The 13383-nt window shown below is 39.1% G+C and overlaps 1 protein-coding gene across 8 annotated transcripts in view; it reads right to left on the reverse strand.

Annotated features, from left to right (window-relative positions):
- The window catches only part of PLEKHA7 (pleckstrin homology domain containing A7), a 149072-nt gene that overhangs the window by 91152 nt on the left and 44537 nt on the right, over positions 1-13383 (reverse strand). The window contains exon 1 of one of the 8 annotated variants that reach the window (XM_039707167.1): positions 5949-6307. The exons of the other annotated variants lie outside the window; for them this stretch is intronic. Within the exon in view, the coding sequence (XP_039563101.1) occupies positions 5949-6019 (71 nt within the window). The 5' untranslated portion in view covers positions 6020-6307. Of the gene's footprint in view, positions 1-5948; positions 6308-13383 lie in introns of those variants that run through there. 8 annotated transcript variants of the gene reach the window in all.

Consider the following 13383-nt stretch of genomic DNA (forward strand, 5'->3'; position numbering starts at 1 on the left):
TGAAAAAAGCCATGCAGAACTTGCTGTAACTGGTTCTGCCACCCAAATATCAATGTCATTAGAAGAACTGCAATTACATTTCTGTGAATAAGAGCCTGCAATACCTGAAAGCACAAAGTAAACAAGAAGAAATATTCAAAGTTTCAGTCAGAATTAATGAGAAAAGTAAGCAGTCCACATCAGAGCTACTGCTTTGCACCACATACAGTTTATTCTTTTTGCCTCCTTTTAAGGACACTTAATAGACAACATTATCATAATGCCCACATTTTTCCTCACAGTTTCCTCTTTCCTGACAGAATGATTTAAAATGAATTGTTGCAATCAGGCGCCCGTTCATCTGATTACACCCTTCCCACAAAGCGTAACCCGAGCCACACTGGGAATGTGCACAGAGAGACCTCAGGAGCCCCAAGTGACACAGATGCCTAAAGAAGGCAATACCCAGCCGAGCTCAACTGAGGTGAAACAAGCACTGCACCCCTGCCAAAGTTGAACCTGGGACAGCATCAGCACACACAGCACCACAGATGGTCCTGCAGCTCACCAGGGAGCCACGGGCAGGATTGTGTCCATCTCCTCACTCACACTTTTCATTTCCAATTAAGACTGGACAAGACAGGGGAGAGAAGGAAAACATGGATAAAAGGAGACTAAACAGAGCGAGGAAAAAGGGGGACCGGCAGGAAAGCGAGAGGTAAGAGATCAGGAGGAGCAGAGATTTGCCGTATCAGAGGCATTCTGTGTGAGATGCGTTCCTACCAGCTCCACCTTTCCAAGGAAGAACTGGGGGAAGCTGTGCAGCGCCACGAGGAGCCACAACAGCAGCGCACACCTAGATCAACATCTCTGACCACCTCATGCTTCTGTCTTCTGGACAAAAGTTACAGATGATGATCTCACAACCTGCCTCATCTTTAACAGTTTTCCTATCATTTTGTCTTCTCAAAGAGTACCTCATGCTTAAGATCTATTCCCTGCAAGCTGAACTCTTTTTTCAAGTCCAATCTTGCTTAACGAGTTACTTTTTATGATGGGAAGCTTTTTTATGCGTTGTTTGTTCTGTCAAGCCCAAATAACTGCTGACATTCTAATCATGAGGCCCCTTAGAAAAAAAAGGAAAAGGTCTTTTGCTTAAAAGCAATCTTTTCATTAGTCTATAAAGCAATTATATATATATATATACCATGTTTAAATCATTTTAATATAAAAATAGCCTGCCCACATTTTAAATATTGTAGAGGATAAAATACATAAAACTGTCCTCTTCGGATTTTAATCATTCCCTCTCTTACCTAAAAATGAACTTAATCTATTCCTACAGCACCAGCTTTCTTTAGTAGTTCTTCCCAAGCTCTGAAGAAGGAATTATCTTTCTAAAAACCAGAGACCAATCTCCCTCTCCTAACATGAAAGCTACATTTTGTTGTAGCCATATATAAAAACCAAATTCTATGGGGAAGCAGGTTCTAAGGCCAGTGTGAATTTAGCACGCCATGTTCTTGCATATATTTTGTCCATTTAGTCACAAACTCTGCCCTCCCCTTTCTCCTCCTCTTGTCCCTATAGAGTAAAGGCAACAGCTCTGAACTAGCAAAGAACATAAAATACAGGAAGTTTTGCTCAACTGATTTAGTTATTCCAAGAAAAATGCAACCGTAAATCCCCGTCATACACATGCCTGCTGCTGAATATTCAGAACAGCAATATTAAATAGCTACCCAGGACTTTCCTTAACACTAACAAACAAATGTTGTAATATAATTTTTGTTATTCTTAATTACTATTTGCCTGGGCACATTAGTTCTCAAGAGATTTTAATTTAGGTATACTTACCAAATTATGCTACAAAGAAAACTGATTAAATTTGTTTCTTTACAAGCGCTCACTGTCTTCTAACTGCACAACATGCAAGCAATCAAGATTTATTCCTCTGTCTAAAATACAGCAACTTTCTTTTTTTAATTTAAGAAACGGATTCTAACAAAAGGTAACATTTGAAGTGGGTAGTGGCTCCCCCTTTAAAAGAAAAGCAGTGGCTTAATGCTGCAACATCTCTTTGCTTTCCACAGATAAGCCCTGCCCGTTTGTTGCTTAGTTTCAGTTATAGTAAGTTAGGCTATTGCTATGACTGGATGGAATTTGCATTAACTGCATTCAGAATCAACTGCACAGGTGCAATTGACTCCTCTTGAATTCACAAGACTACAAGTTTTCACTATCAACAGCTGGATAGCTCTGTTTTCCCCGTTTTCTTTATTAGCACAGAAGAGGTACAACTGCATGTGCGATTCCGAGACTTTTGTTGTGAGTGTGGTTTCCATTGGCCGTGCTGGAAGCAGAAATTCCGCTGTTACACAGGCATGCAGAAGGTTCTGATTTTGGTCAGGACAAAGGGGAATCTTCTTATGAAGGCTATCACCAGCAACACTCCAACTACATCACAAAACCACCAGTAATTGCTCCATAGCTGAGACACAGTTGGGTTTTGTGTTAGCTCACATCTCCACGTGAGGAAGGAGATGTAACTCCTATTCAAAACTGCATCTGAACGTGTGTCTGCGAGGCAAACAAAAGCAACAACTGTTTTCTAAAATGGCTACAATCTGCTGATACCCCAGTGGAGCTGACAGCTCTGGCTTCCCCCATGAAACATGTCTAGGATACCAGACGTCTTCTCTTTGCCAAAGAAATGCTCACAAGACTACACTCTTCTTGTCTAGCAGCCTAAAGCAATGAGAGTTAACAAATATTCTTACAATATGCAGCTCTTGCCATACCAGGGCAACTGGGAGAAAGACATGAGTGCAGCCTTTGTTCTTAATCTCTACTGATTAAATTTATGAAAATGAAACATGGTAAGACTATTTTGAAAGACTTTTGAACAGACTTCCTTCTACACCATATGATATACAAAGAAAACCCAACATTACATGATGAAGCAGGTGAAAAAATTCAAGCTCTGTGGCTCATGCCATACTAGCAAGAGTAATGACAGGTTTAGTTGCAGGCTTACTTTGGCTAAATTTACCATTTAAATTTTAACAACAAATTCTACATTTGCAACTACCTATCTTGAAGTAGATGAATTATACATGGCCGTATTTTCTCTGAATTTCTATATCAAATACCAAATCTCTAATAGAACAAAGATGATAAATTATTTCAAGTGTTTTTCAATCAAATAGGGCCTTTTCTGCAACTAATATCTAGATCAGTTCTCTTTTATTGTGCCTTTATAAAAGAAAAAATGAGGTATTTTTTCTCACACTCAAACTAAATTATATTAATCTCCAAATTTTGTTCAAATATGGAAAAGCAAAAAAACACCAATTCTGCATTACATGGATACCAAAATGAATTGCAATAAAAAACAAAAAAAAAAAAAAACACAGTCCCCAAGCTGAACTCCTGATTTATGCAATGCCATAATCCACAGCCAACCAGGACACCATGCTACCCTGAGTGACCCAGTTTTGGAGACACATCTTGGTCATCTCCAAGACAAACAATGCCCTGAGCAATCTTAGAAAACCACAAACAAACACTGACTGTGCACTCCTCCAGAACAGGCTACCAGCAATACTCCATTCACATTTCTACAAAAATATTATTCCAAAACTGTAATTCTTTATGGGTAACAGAAAGCACAACCCATTCTGAACACTAAGCAATGTGTGAACACCCAATGACAACTCTGATCTGTGGAAAATTACTTTTGCCTTAAAAAAAAAAAAGTGGCAAAAAGCTTCCTGAAGAGAGAGCTTTTCCAGAACTCTGTTCAGGACTTTTATGCCATCTCAAAAGCAAGCCACAGTAGACTGAATGCCTCTGTCAATAGAGCATAGTCAAATCTAGCATAATGTCAATAGAGCATAGTCAAAGTCTAGCATATTGTACACTAACCTTTCCACTAGAGATCACAAACCAATCATGATCACAAACCAATTATGATAAACAGTAGTCCCACTGCTTATTTATTTACTGGGAAAAGTTCACTCATCAGAATATGACAACTAGAGTGGAGACTAATTCAGCCCTTTCTCTGTAAGGTACATTACACTCCAAAACTACAAACAAAAATTACAAGCAAAAATGGATGTGTGTTACTATTCGGAAAGAAAAATTCTGCACTGAGGATGAGCTCTAAAAAGACTGCAGGAGTACTAATTTCACATTCTACAGTTATCAGTGGTTGCAGACAATGTAAGGAATTTTTCTTCTTAGGTACTGAAACAGAGTTGCAAAGTCAGAATGACTTAGTCATTAAAGGAAGTAAGTCCACCCAATTTTACATACATAAACCAGGATCTTAATAAGCTCAGTTGCACATAGCAGAAACTAATTATCTTATCTGAAAAGTATTAAACACAGACTTCATTGAAAGGCTGAATAACTACTTAAAACCATGTAAGAAACAGAAAGAGAGAATTAAAACCAGAATGCAGATAAGCAATAAGAATCCAAAAGTTTGGGAACTTTAATCTCTCTCTTTTCACAACAGAGGATTTGGAACCCACTCACAAGACCTTCATTCTTGTCCAGAAGGTCACTGTGGAAACTTGGGAGTTGGGTAGTGGCTCTGGACTTTAAGGAGCAGGAGTGAAAAGCTGTGACTTTGACTAAGCACCCAACACACGGGTGGGAAGAGGTTTTCACATCAGCAGCCATTTACTGAATTTCTCTTGTCTAATTTCCAGCTTATTCATGCCTTTTATCACAAAAAATGTCCAGACAAAAAAGAGAAAGGTTACTAGACTTCAGCATCCACTGAAGTCAGGCCAAAGGACAGCCAGCTTTAGGAGTCACTGTCATTGACCTCTCAAGGGCTAACTCTGGTACCCTTGAGCAGACAGCCCCAGTAGTGCTACAGAGGTACAAATATGTGAATTTATTTCAAGAAACATATTAAAAAGTGTTTAAATCAACTCCATGCAGAATCACTCTTGTTTCTACTCACAAGTGACTATCACTGCAGCCTTACCAAACTAACCACCATCCATGCTGCAGTTTATGGAGCTTGTCAGATTCATTCTCTAGATCTGAGTATGTTAATAACTGACTTACTCTCTTATCCTTCTCCTCATATGTCTTACTGAAAGATGAGTAACAGCACAAAACTCCTGTCCTAACTCCCATTTTCCCCTCCCTCTGTTATTGTTGCAGGGACTTCAGATTTAGACACAATAAAGAGAGATTACCTTCCTGTATTAAGGTGTGCCAGAAACCTGAGCTCTTTCAGCCACAGAAGCACTGTAACACATTCCCTCTAATTATTATGCAATATTACAGTCTTCTACAGCAGGAAGAGTAATTTCATGGTGAGGATCCAGCCCATTCACTACAAAACTGTTATACAGCACTTTCAGAAGGAAGGATTATTAGTAAAACAGGACTGTTGAGTCAAAAAGACAAAATAAGAAGCTTTTACAATTTAGCTTTACCACACCACTGGTATTTATAACCTTTTCACATGTGCACATTTTGTGTGAATTGTCTTGGAAGCAAAACATCAGAAAGTACTTCTGTTTATTTACATTATACATGAAAAGACTTAAAATCACTCATGTTTTTAGAAATCTACATAATGTCCTTTTCTCAACACCATAGATGTCTGGCTCTCAATAAATGACCAAAATATCTGAATGCATAACTCACTTTAAAAAAATCTCCAAGGTTACAACTTCATTTTTCCAGTTAGAAAAACTCTGAAAATATTTAGCATGCTTAGAAATAAAAATATTTGCTTTAAATAAAAGTGAACTTAACCATAAGGTCAGCCACATAGCATTCTAAAATAGTATTTATGGTTTTCAGCTTAACTCTCCAATTCAGTAATTTTTTTCTGAGAACAAAGAAACGGGGGGAAAAAAATCAGTTAACACACTCATCATGCTACAGCTCTATATGCAACTGCATTAAAAGGTAAAACTTAAAACACGATATACCTGCATGACACCTGGTAGAATGGATATCCTGGTAGAGGAAGGGAGTTTGAAAATCCAGACTGGCTCGACATTGCCTTCAGGTATCGTATCCACTTAAATCTCTTCTATATTCCATATGTTAATTCCTCACTAAAAAAATAGGTACGTACACGTCCATCTGTGCCTCTGCTCAGAGCTAACTAAAAAGAAACCAAGCGCACATTCGAAGGTCTGGAGGATTCTGCCTGCATCTCAAACTGCTTCCTCAGTAGTGAAATTCCTAAAAGCCAACACCCTCATGACATCACATACTACCAAATCATAAACACGCAATTGCCTCAGCGAGGCAAGGACAGCCCGTGGGTTTGGGCTCGGCGGAGAGACCTGCACTGCATTCCTCCAGCACGGTGCCTTTCAGGCAGGGACCTGCTGCCTGGAACAGCAGCCCGGCTCTGGCAGGCAGCCAGCAGCCAGCACAACTTATTGCCAATGCCGCAAATCCCCGCGACGGGCGAGCCGCGCTGCAGGTGGAACATCCTGACAGCCCCCGGCAGGAATCGCCTTCCCAAGGCACGGGATCCGTGACCTTGGACCTGGGGACAAAGGCGTCATCTAAACGTGACACTGCACATTGTTGTTTTATAGGCAAAGAGCAGATTGCGCTGCGCGCCACGGCAGCACGGAAAATCAGACTGAGCTTCCCCTGGATCCTCTAATGCTACACCCCCAACTATGGGAAAAGCAGGAAGATGGAATCTTAAACCACGGTATTTAAGCTACTGAATACAGATATAAAATTATGTACATGCCTCCCTGCAGTATTTTACTACTGCTTAAATCAAAAGAAATATCAAAAGCAACGTTTCTTTTGATATACAGTACAATGGTAAGTAACATTAAAGTTATTTGGGCATGCCTTCCTACAGAGAGAAAAAGGAAGACATGTGAGTAGTCACAGTATTGCCCAGTGGCATGACTAATGTCAAATAGACTTAAATGATTATCTACCTACGCTACTCTTAAGGAGATTGTACAATGCCCTCACACACGGATTTCCTTAATTTAAGCAAAATTCTAAATAAAAGAGATTTTTTAATTATTTCATTACCTATGCTAGCTGCACTGGAAAACATTAAAAAGCTGAGATTAATATCTCTATCCCATGACATACTATTTATTTTCATATTATTTTGCCTCAGTTTTGGAAAAAGAATAATCATTTTCACCTAGTTTATCCCAAGTTTAAAATCAACATTTCCATCATAAGAAAAAGGGTACAAAACTTTGTCACTATCCAAGGTACCTTTTAAAGTCTGATTTCTAAGACCCAAGTCATTGCATGGGGCTCCAATTCCTTAAATCCTATAAAAGTGTCAGGGAAATAAAGAGAGTACTTTCTGCCCAAAAAAGCTTTCCTGTTTTGTTTTTTTTTTTTTTTCCCCCTCAATTGATATGTTGGAAAAACAAAGAAGCTTCTGGGTACATCATTTTGCATAATTTTTTATCTCTCTCCTGGCTGAAAAGAGCAAGCTTGAAAAGGCAATTCAAGCACAAATAATATTGTGGTCTCAGCTGAAATTTTACACACAGACTTGAAAAAGCATCATCTCTCTCACTTTTAGTATGGAGCATTCAGTCCAAAAACTCAAAAACTACTTGGGGAACACCAAAAAAAAGTTGTGTGCATTGAGAGGAAGAGAAAACTCTACTAAACCTGCCCGAGTCCACTTTTCCTAATCTGGCATGTTGGGATAAATACTGAGAACTTCCATCCCCATGGCCAGAGCCACTGAGGGACATGCTGGCCCTGAGGAGTCTCCTTGTGTGCACACCCCTGGAACATTTGCATTTTTATTCTGGGTATTTACTCATCTTCTATTTGGTGTCTTCTCAACACTGATAATGGCAGCATTAGCACTTTTATGCAGTAATTCCCATCTCAGAATGAGTCCTCCTAGTCCCAACCAGGATTTAGGATGTTTCCATTGGATTTGCCAGCTGAAAAAGAATGTTAGTGTCAAGTCAGCAGATTACAGGCTTATAAATTAGGAGCCTTAGAGGTTGCCAGTAGCTTGCCATGACATTTTGCAAAAAACACATAGTCCCTTAATGCCTAGCTTATCCACATAATAAGGAAAATACTGCCTGACAGCAAAGGAACGATGTGAGGTTAATTTTTTTTTTTAATTAAGTATTGAAATCCTCTGATTAAAGATTTATGAAGGGATAAAACAGCTGTAGCATTTGAGGGAAAAGATGTGTGGGAATATTCAGAATACAGCTTTTTTTTTTTTGTCTCCTGCTCCTAGCTCTAACACAACAGAAGCATTATTGCTCTGAAATTTCAATTTAAATATAAAAGCCATTTAAATTTTAAAATATGGTGGAAAGTTCAGTTCGTAAATGGGTGGACAGCATTCCACAGCATTTAAAGATGAGGATAAGTAAGACATGACAATAGGCAAACAAAAACTGTATTCAGGATGATCTTTACAGAAACAGAACCCTTCATTGGTAGGCATCATACCACTTCAGTCATTTGGAAACAGAAAGGGAAAGTGTGGCTTAAAACAGAGAAAAGGGAAAGAGAAAATCTGGTTAGGACCTAAGAGAAAGCCTCCCCATAATGAAACCCAGCATTTAACAAGTGCCCCTTTTAATTAGTTCCACAATCAGTCTGGATTGCAGAACACAACTGCTTTTGGGATCCAGACCTAACCTGCCAAACACCCCATCCACTGAAAGAGACAAGTGGGTTTCATTCCAGCTGCAGCCACATCTTTTGGAAATTTACTTCCGTGTTTCCGAGCCAAGGAGCTCTCTTAAAAATAACCACCTTAGTACTGTTTGGCACAGCATGCCATGTAACACTCATTACTCTGCTGGAACAAAATTAAACCAAGAAAATAAGTTTGAAACAGAAATACTGTGTGCTCCAGAATTTACAGTGACCTCAGTACTGAAGGAAGTGACCTGTTAGAGCATTTAATGCTGCTACTTGAAAAGGTATGAAATACTTAACTGAGATCTAACTGCAGTTCAAAAAGCAAGAACAGGCTGAAAGACTTGAGAAGAACAAATTCATGACCATTTTCAGCTATTTCAAACAAGTTGCATCCTTGGTAAACTAATGGAAAAATTTTTTAAAGCCAATTCAGGCTGAAGAAGAAACAGAAACTAACCTCATAACTAACAATCAATTCCATCAAGTCTGGAACTGAGAGCATTCTGTAGACAATTATGTGATAGTATATCAAAATGCATATAAAATGTTCAGTATTCATAAAAATAGAATGAAGTGTCACGCAAAAGTTATTGTAACATCAACACCATCAATCAGTAATTTACTCTCGTCTAAAGTGTTATATTTGATATTTTCACTGCCTGCTGTATTAGTGTCTAATAAATTAGACAGTGAATTAGAACAAAAACAAGATAAGCAAAATAAAAATAGATGCAATTGGAAAATAACAGTATTCACAAAGAAAATATTACAAAGATATTCAATATAATGAGTAGTACTTAGATGACATAATGGAAAGTCTTTCCTTCCTTTCTGTACAAAACACAAAGAAATATTCAACAATACTAAAGAATAATGGCAAATTGTCAAATTAAGGACACCATCACTGGAAATTCAAAACTCACCCAGAGTTAAAGACTAACTGGATATTTATATAGGGTAAAACAAACAAACAAAATTCCCAAAACCCAAACAACCCAGAAGTGGTGGCTGGAAGGAAAGAGGACTTAAAAACAACATCAGTATTTTGGAGAAAAATAAACATGTGAGAAAGTCATCTCACCTCACTGCTGATGGATGTCTCTCTTACCCTTCCCTGAGACAGACTAGTGAGTTCACTAAATATTGTTTATTTTGCTAATAAGTGTTAATAACCAGAAGAGTTAAAATCTTGCACGTGGATACCAAGGAAAAAGTTGATTTTTTTTTCTTTCCCTTTTTTTTTTTTTAATTTCCCTAGTACTTTTTCATCTGACCTACCCAGCTAACACGGAGCCCAACTGCAAATTTAAAACTCCTCCAAAAGGAGATTTCACATGGAATGTCTTGGATTGGAAGGAACCTCAAAGATCAACCTCTTGCCATGGACAGGGACACATTCCACTAGATCAGGTTTCCCACAGCCCCATCCAGCTTGGTATTGAACACTTCCAGGGATAGGACATTCACAGCTTCTTTGGGCAACCTGTGCCTGTCTCACTGCCCGCACAGGGAAGAAAGGAAAGGAAAAGATGAAGACATCCTCTGCAAGGTAAAATGTCAACTCACCCCTCCCTGCAATCACACAGGCTGACAAGACTGATGGAACTCCATAAAGTAGAAATAGTAAGAGCCTTGAAGTAAAAAGTACCTGAAATTTAAGGAATTTATTTCCATTAAGGATTTGTCCTTCAATGAATAGGGAAGTAAAAGCAATGGGAAGACATAGCAGTAGGTCATATTTTAGGTACAGACACATTTCTGCATTCAGAAGCTTTATTTTAAGGTCACAGATTCATTAAGGTTGGAGAAGGCCTCCAAGATCAGCGAGCCCAACCTGTGACCAAAAAGCACCTTGTCAGCTAAACCACGACACTCAGTGCCATGTCCAGTTTTTTCTTAAACACCCCCAGGGACAATGACTTTACCACTTCCCTGGGCACTCTATTTCAATGCCTGACAACCCTTTCAGTGAAAAAATCCTCCCTCAACCTCCTCCAATGCCGCTTGAGGCTATTTCCTCTTGTTCTGTCACTGGCTTATGGGGAGAAGAGACCAATCCTCACCTGGCTACAGCCTCCTTTGAGGAAGCTGTAGAGACCAGTAATTCCTATATCTGAAAAAGAGTCTAGAATTTAATCCAAATATCTGAGAACTCATAGTGGAGTTGCTAGACTTACATGTCTACTTACTACCTTCGTCCTTCCAGACATTCTTATTGGCTTAAGAAAGCATTCCTTTTTTATTTTTCTGATGTGGAACAAGAGGGAAGGAATTATTAAAGTCTTATCTAAACAAGATTTATTTTTAGCACAAACATAAAACTGCTCTTAGCTGCTTTACTAGAAAGGCTGTAAAGATGTTCAGAGTCCAACACCATCACCCTGGCTTGCAAGGCCACCTAGCCAGCATTGCCCAAAAGCTACCAGGAGTTGTGGGACTGCCTGCACAGCCTCCATTGACCTGACACATTCCAGTAACAGATCAAAAAGTCACCGTTCAAGCACTGTTTACACATTGCCATGAATACTCAAAGCACACCATCCCAGCCTTTGTGCCCAAACCAGGTGACACACCTCCCTCTCTTCCCTTTTTCGCTCTTCCTCCAACTTGGCACTCCACATTTATACACAGCTTTCACTCTCCTCTGGTGCTCAAGAGACAGCACCTTTCTTCAGGATTTGCACATTAACACAGCCATCATCAGTGACTTATTTACTCCACAGCTTAGGTAACTTTTACCAGCAGATGTTTCAGCAGTCAGCCATGAATTCTCAAAATTCTCAATGGCTCTCACACATGTTGTGTGATATCAAACATGGGTAAAAATCATGCACTAGAACTAAGATGAATAAACTGCAATCTGGATCTAGATGTCAGATAGCCAGTGCATGTTTCTTTACTGTTCAGCAAGTGCTCAGGCAGAAGCTAAACAGCTCTTCATTGTGGCCAAAGGTTCTCAATGGATTCATGAGTAACAGAGCTCGGCTGGCAGCCTGCCTGGCAGGGAGATAACCCTGTCCTGTTGAACTAGAGCAGTGAACCCTCCTGCCTGCACACCCAAAGGCACAGAGAGGTTGCTGTGTAACCAGGTGCTGTGCTCTCAACCAGGCCATTCTGCCCTGCAGCTGTTTGAGCCAGCCTGGAACAATTTGCAGGAGGAACAAGAAAGATTCTTGTCAGCAGTAAAAGATCAGGATGTCTTCTGGGGCAGGGAAGAATGCCTGAGCTGTAAATTAACCTTCTGCAAGTCATGAAACAACAGACATAAAGCCATTGACCATGACCGAGACAAGAAGGGTGAAGGACCCTGCTTACAGCCTTGCCCTCCTCTCCAGCTGCAATTCCAGCTGGAATAATTAGCCTCAAGTAACATGCAACTAGAAACTCAATTCCAGGATTCTTCTGATCACTGGGGACAGTCTGAGGCACACAGACATGAGTTACTCTGTACCTGTGCACATGAAACACTGCACATCCTTAAATTCTAACCTAGGCGAACTTAGGGGGTGATTTCACCTTGAACACCAGAAGGAAATGTTACCCTCAACCACCACATTCCCTCTTTACTAACTCCGTGACCTTTACCCAGGAAACAGAGCAAACAGCACCTGGCCACACAGGCATTACCAGCAAGGGGGAAACTGCTCTTCCAGGAAAACAGGAGGTTCACTCTACAGAGCAAAGGTTTTTATGGCCTGTACAGAGATCATTTCAGAGTGACAGTTCTATTTTCTGCTTACTGCATGTGTAAATAGAAGAGTATAAATCTTGTGTGCTGTAGAATCAGCAGGTATTACACATTTCAGTTCAAAGATAATGTGAGAATCAAATTACAGTCTCTCACTGTATGAAATAATTACGTATTCTTAAATCTGAAATTACTTTTATAAAAACCAGAAAAATAGCATTCATGTAGACATTACACTATTATATATAGAGAGAAGAAAAAAATAAATACACAGAGCCAGAAATGGGATTAAGCTACTTTATCCTACTTAAATATGAATCATACTGGATGGAGACAAATATTTCCTGTCAAGTGACATGAAAATATTGAACAGAAAACTAATTAAAATGATTGAATTTGGGGGAAAAAAAAACCTGAAAAAAATTACCAAATACCACACACCAAAACCCTGAGACAGCCAAATAAATGTTAAAGGAACTAACTTTTGCTAAAAAAAACCAGGAAATCTAGTATTGCATAATTACTGAGCATGCATGCAAGTAAATTGGACTGAAGTGACTTAATTGGAACAGACACCTCAAACAAATGTGGAAGTCAGGACACTGATATTATAAGCAATTTTTTCAATTACTTTGAATTTAGAAAGCAAGGTTACTTTCTATCATAACATAAATATTAACTTGTGTGAGCTACCAGAACGTAGCAAATTTCTCTCTCCACAGACACAGTTTATTAATACAAACTAAACAGATGCCTATTTAATGGCACTCAGCTTGCTGAAGCTCCAGAATAAACAATATACTTCTTGTAGGACTGCAAATCCAGACAGGTGTCTATTGCTGAGGTTCAGGATAACTCAAAATCTTCTGCACAAGAGGGCCACCACACAGTGTGCTTTTTAATCAAGATATATTTTAACTTACCAGCCCTGATAAATTCTTATCTGTAATAATAACCTATTCAAAATTCAAACTAGCAAATAAACTGCAACCACAACGCCTTGCAAAGGGTGCCAATCACCTATCAGGTGACAGAAAAGTGTT

The sequence above is a fragment of the Passer montanus genome, unplaced genomic scaffold (assembly GCF_014805655.1).
Source record: "Passer montanus isolate IOZ18808 unplaced genomic scaffold, ASM1480565v1 scaffold2, whole genome shotgun sequence".
NCBI lineage: Eukaryota > Metazoa > Chordata > Aves > Passeriformes > Passeridae > Passer > Passer montanus.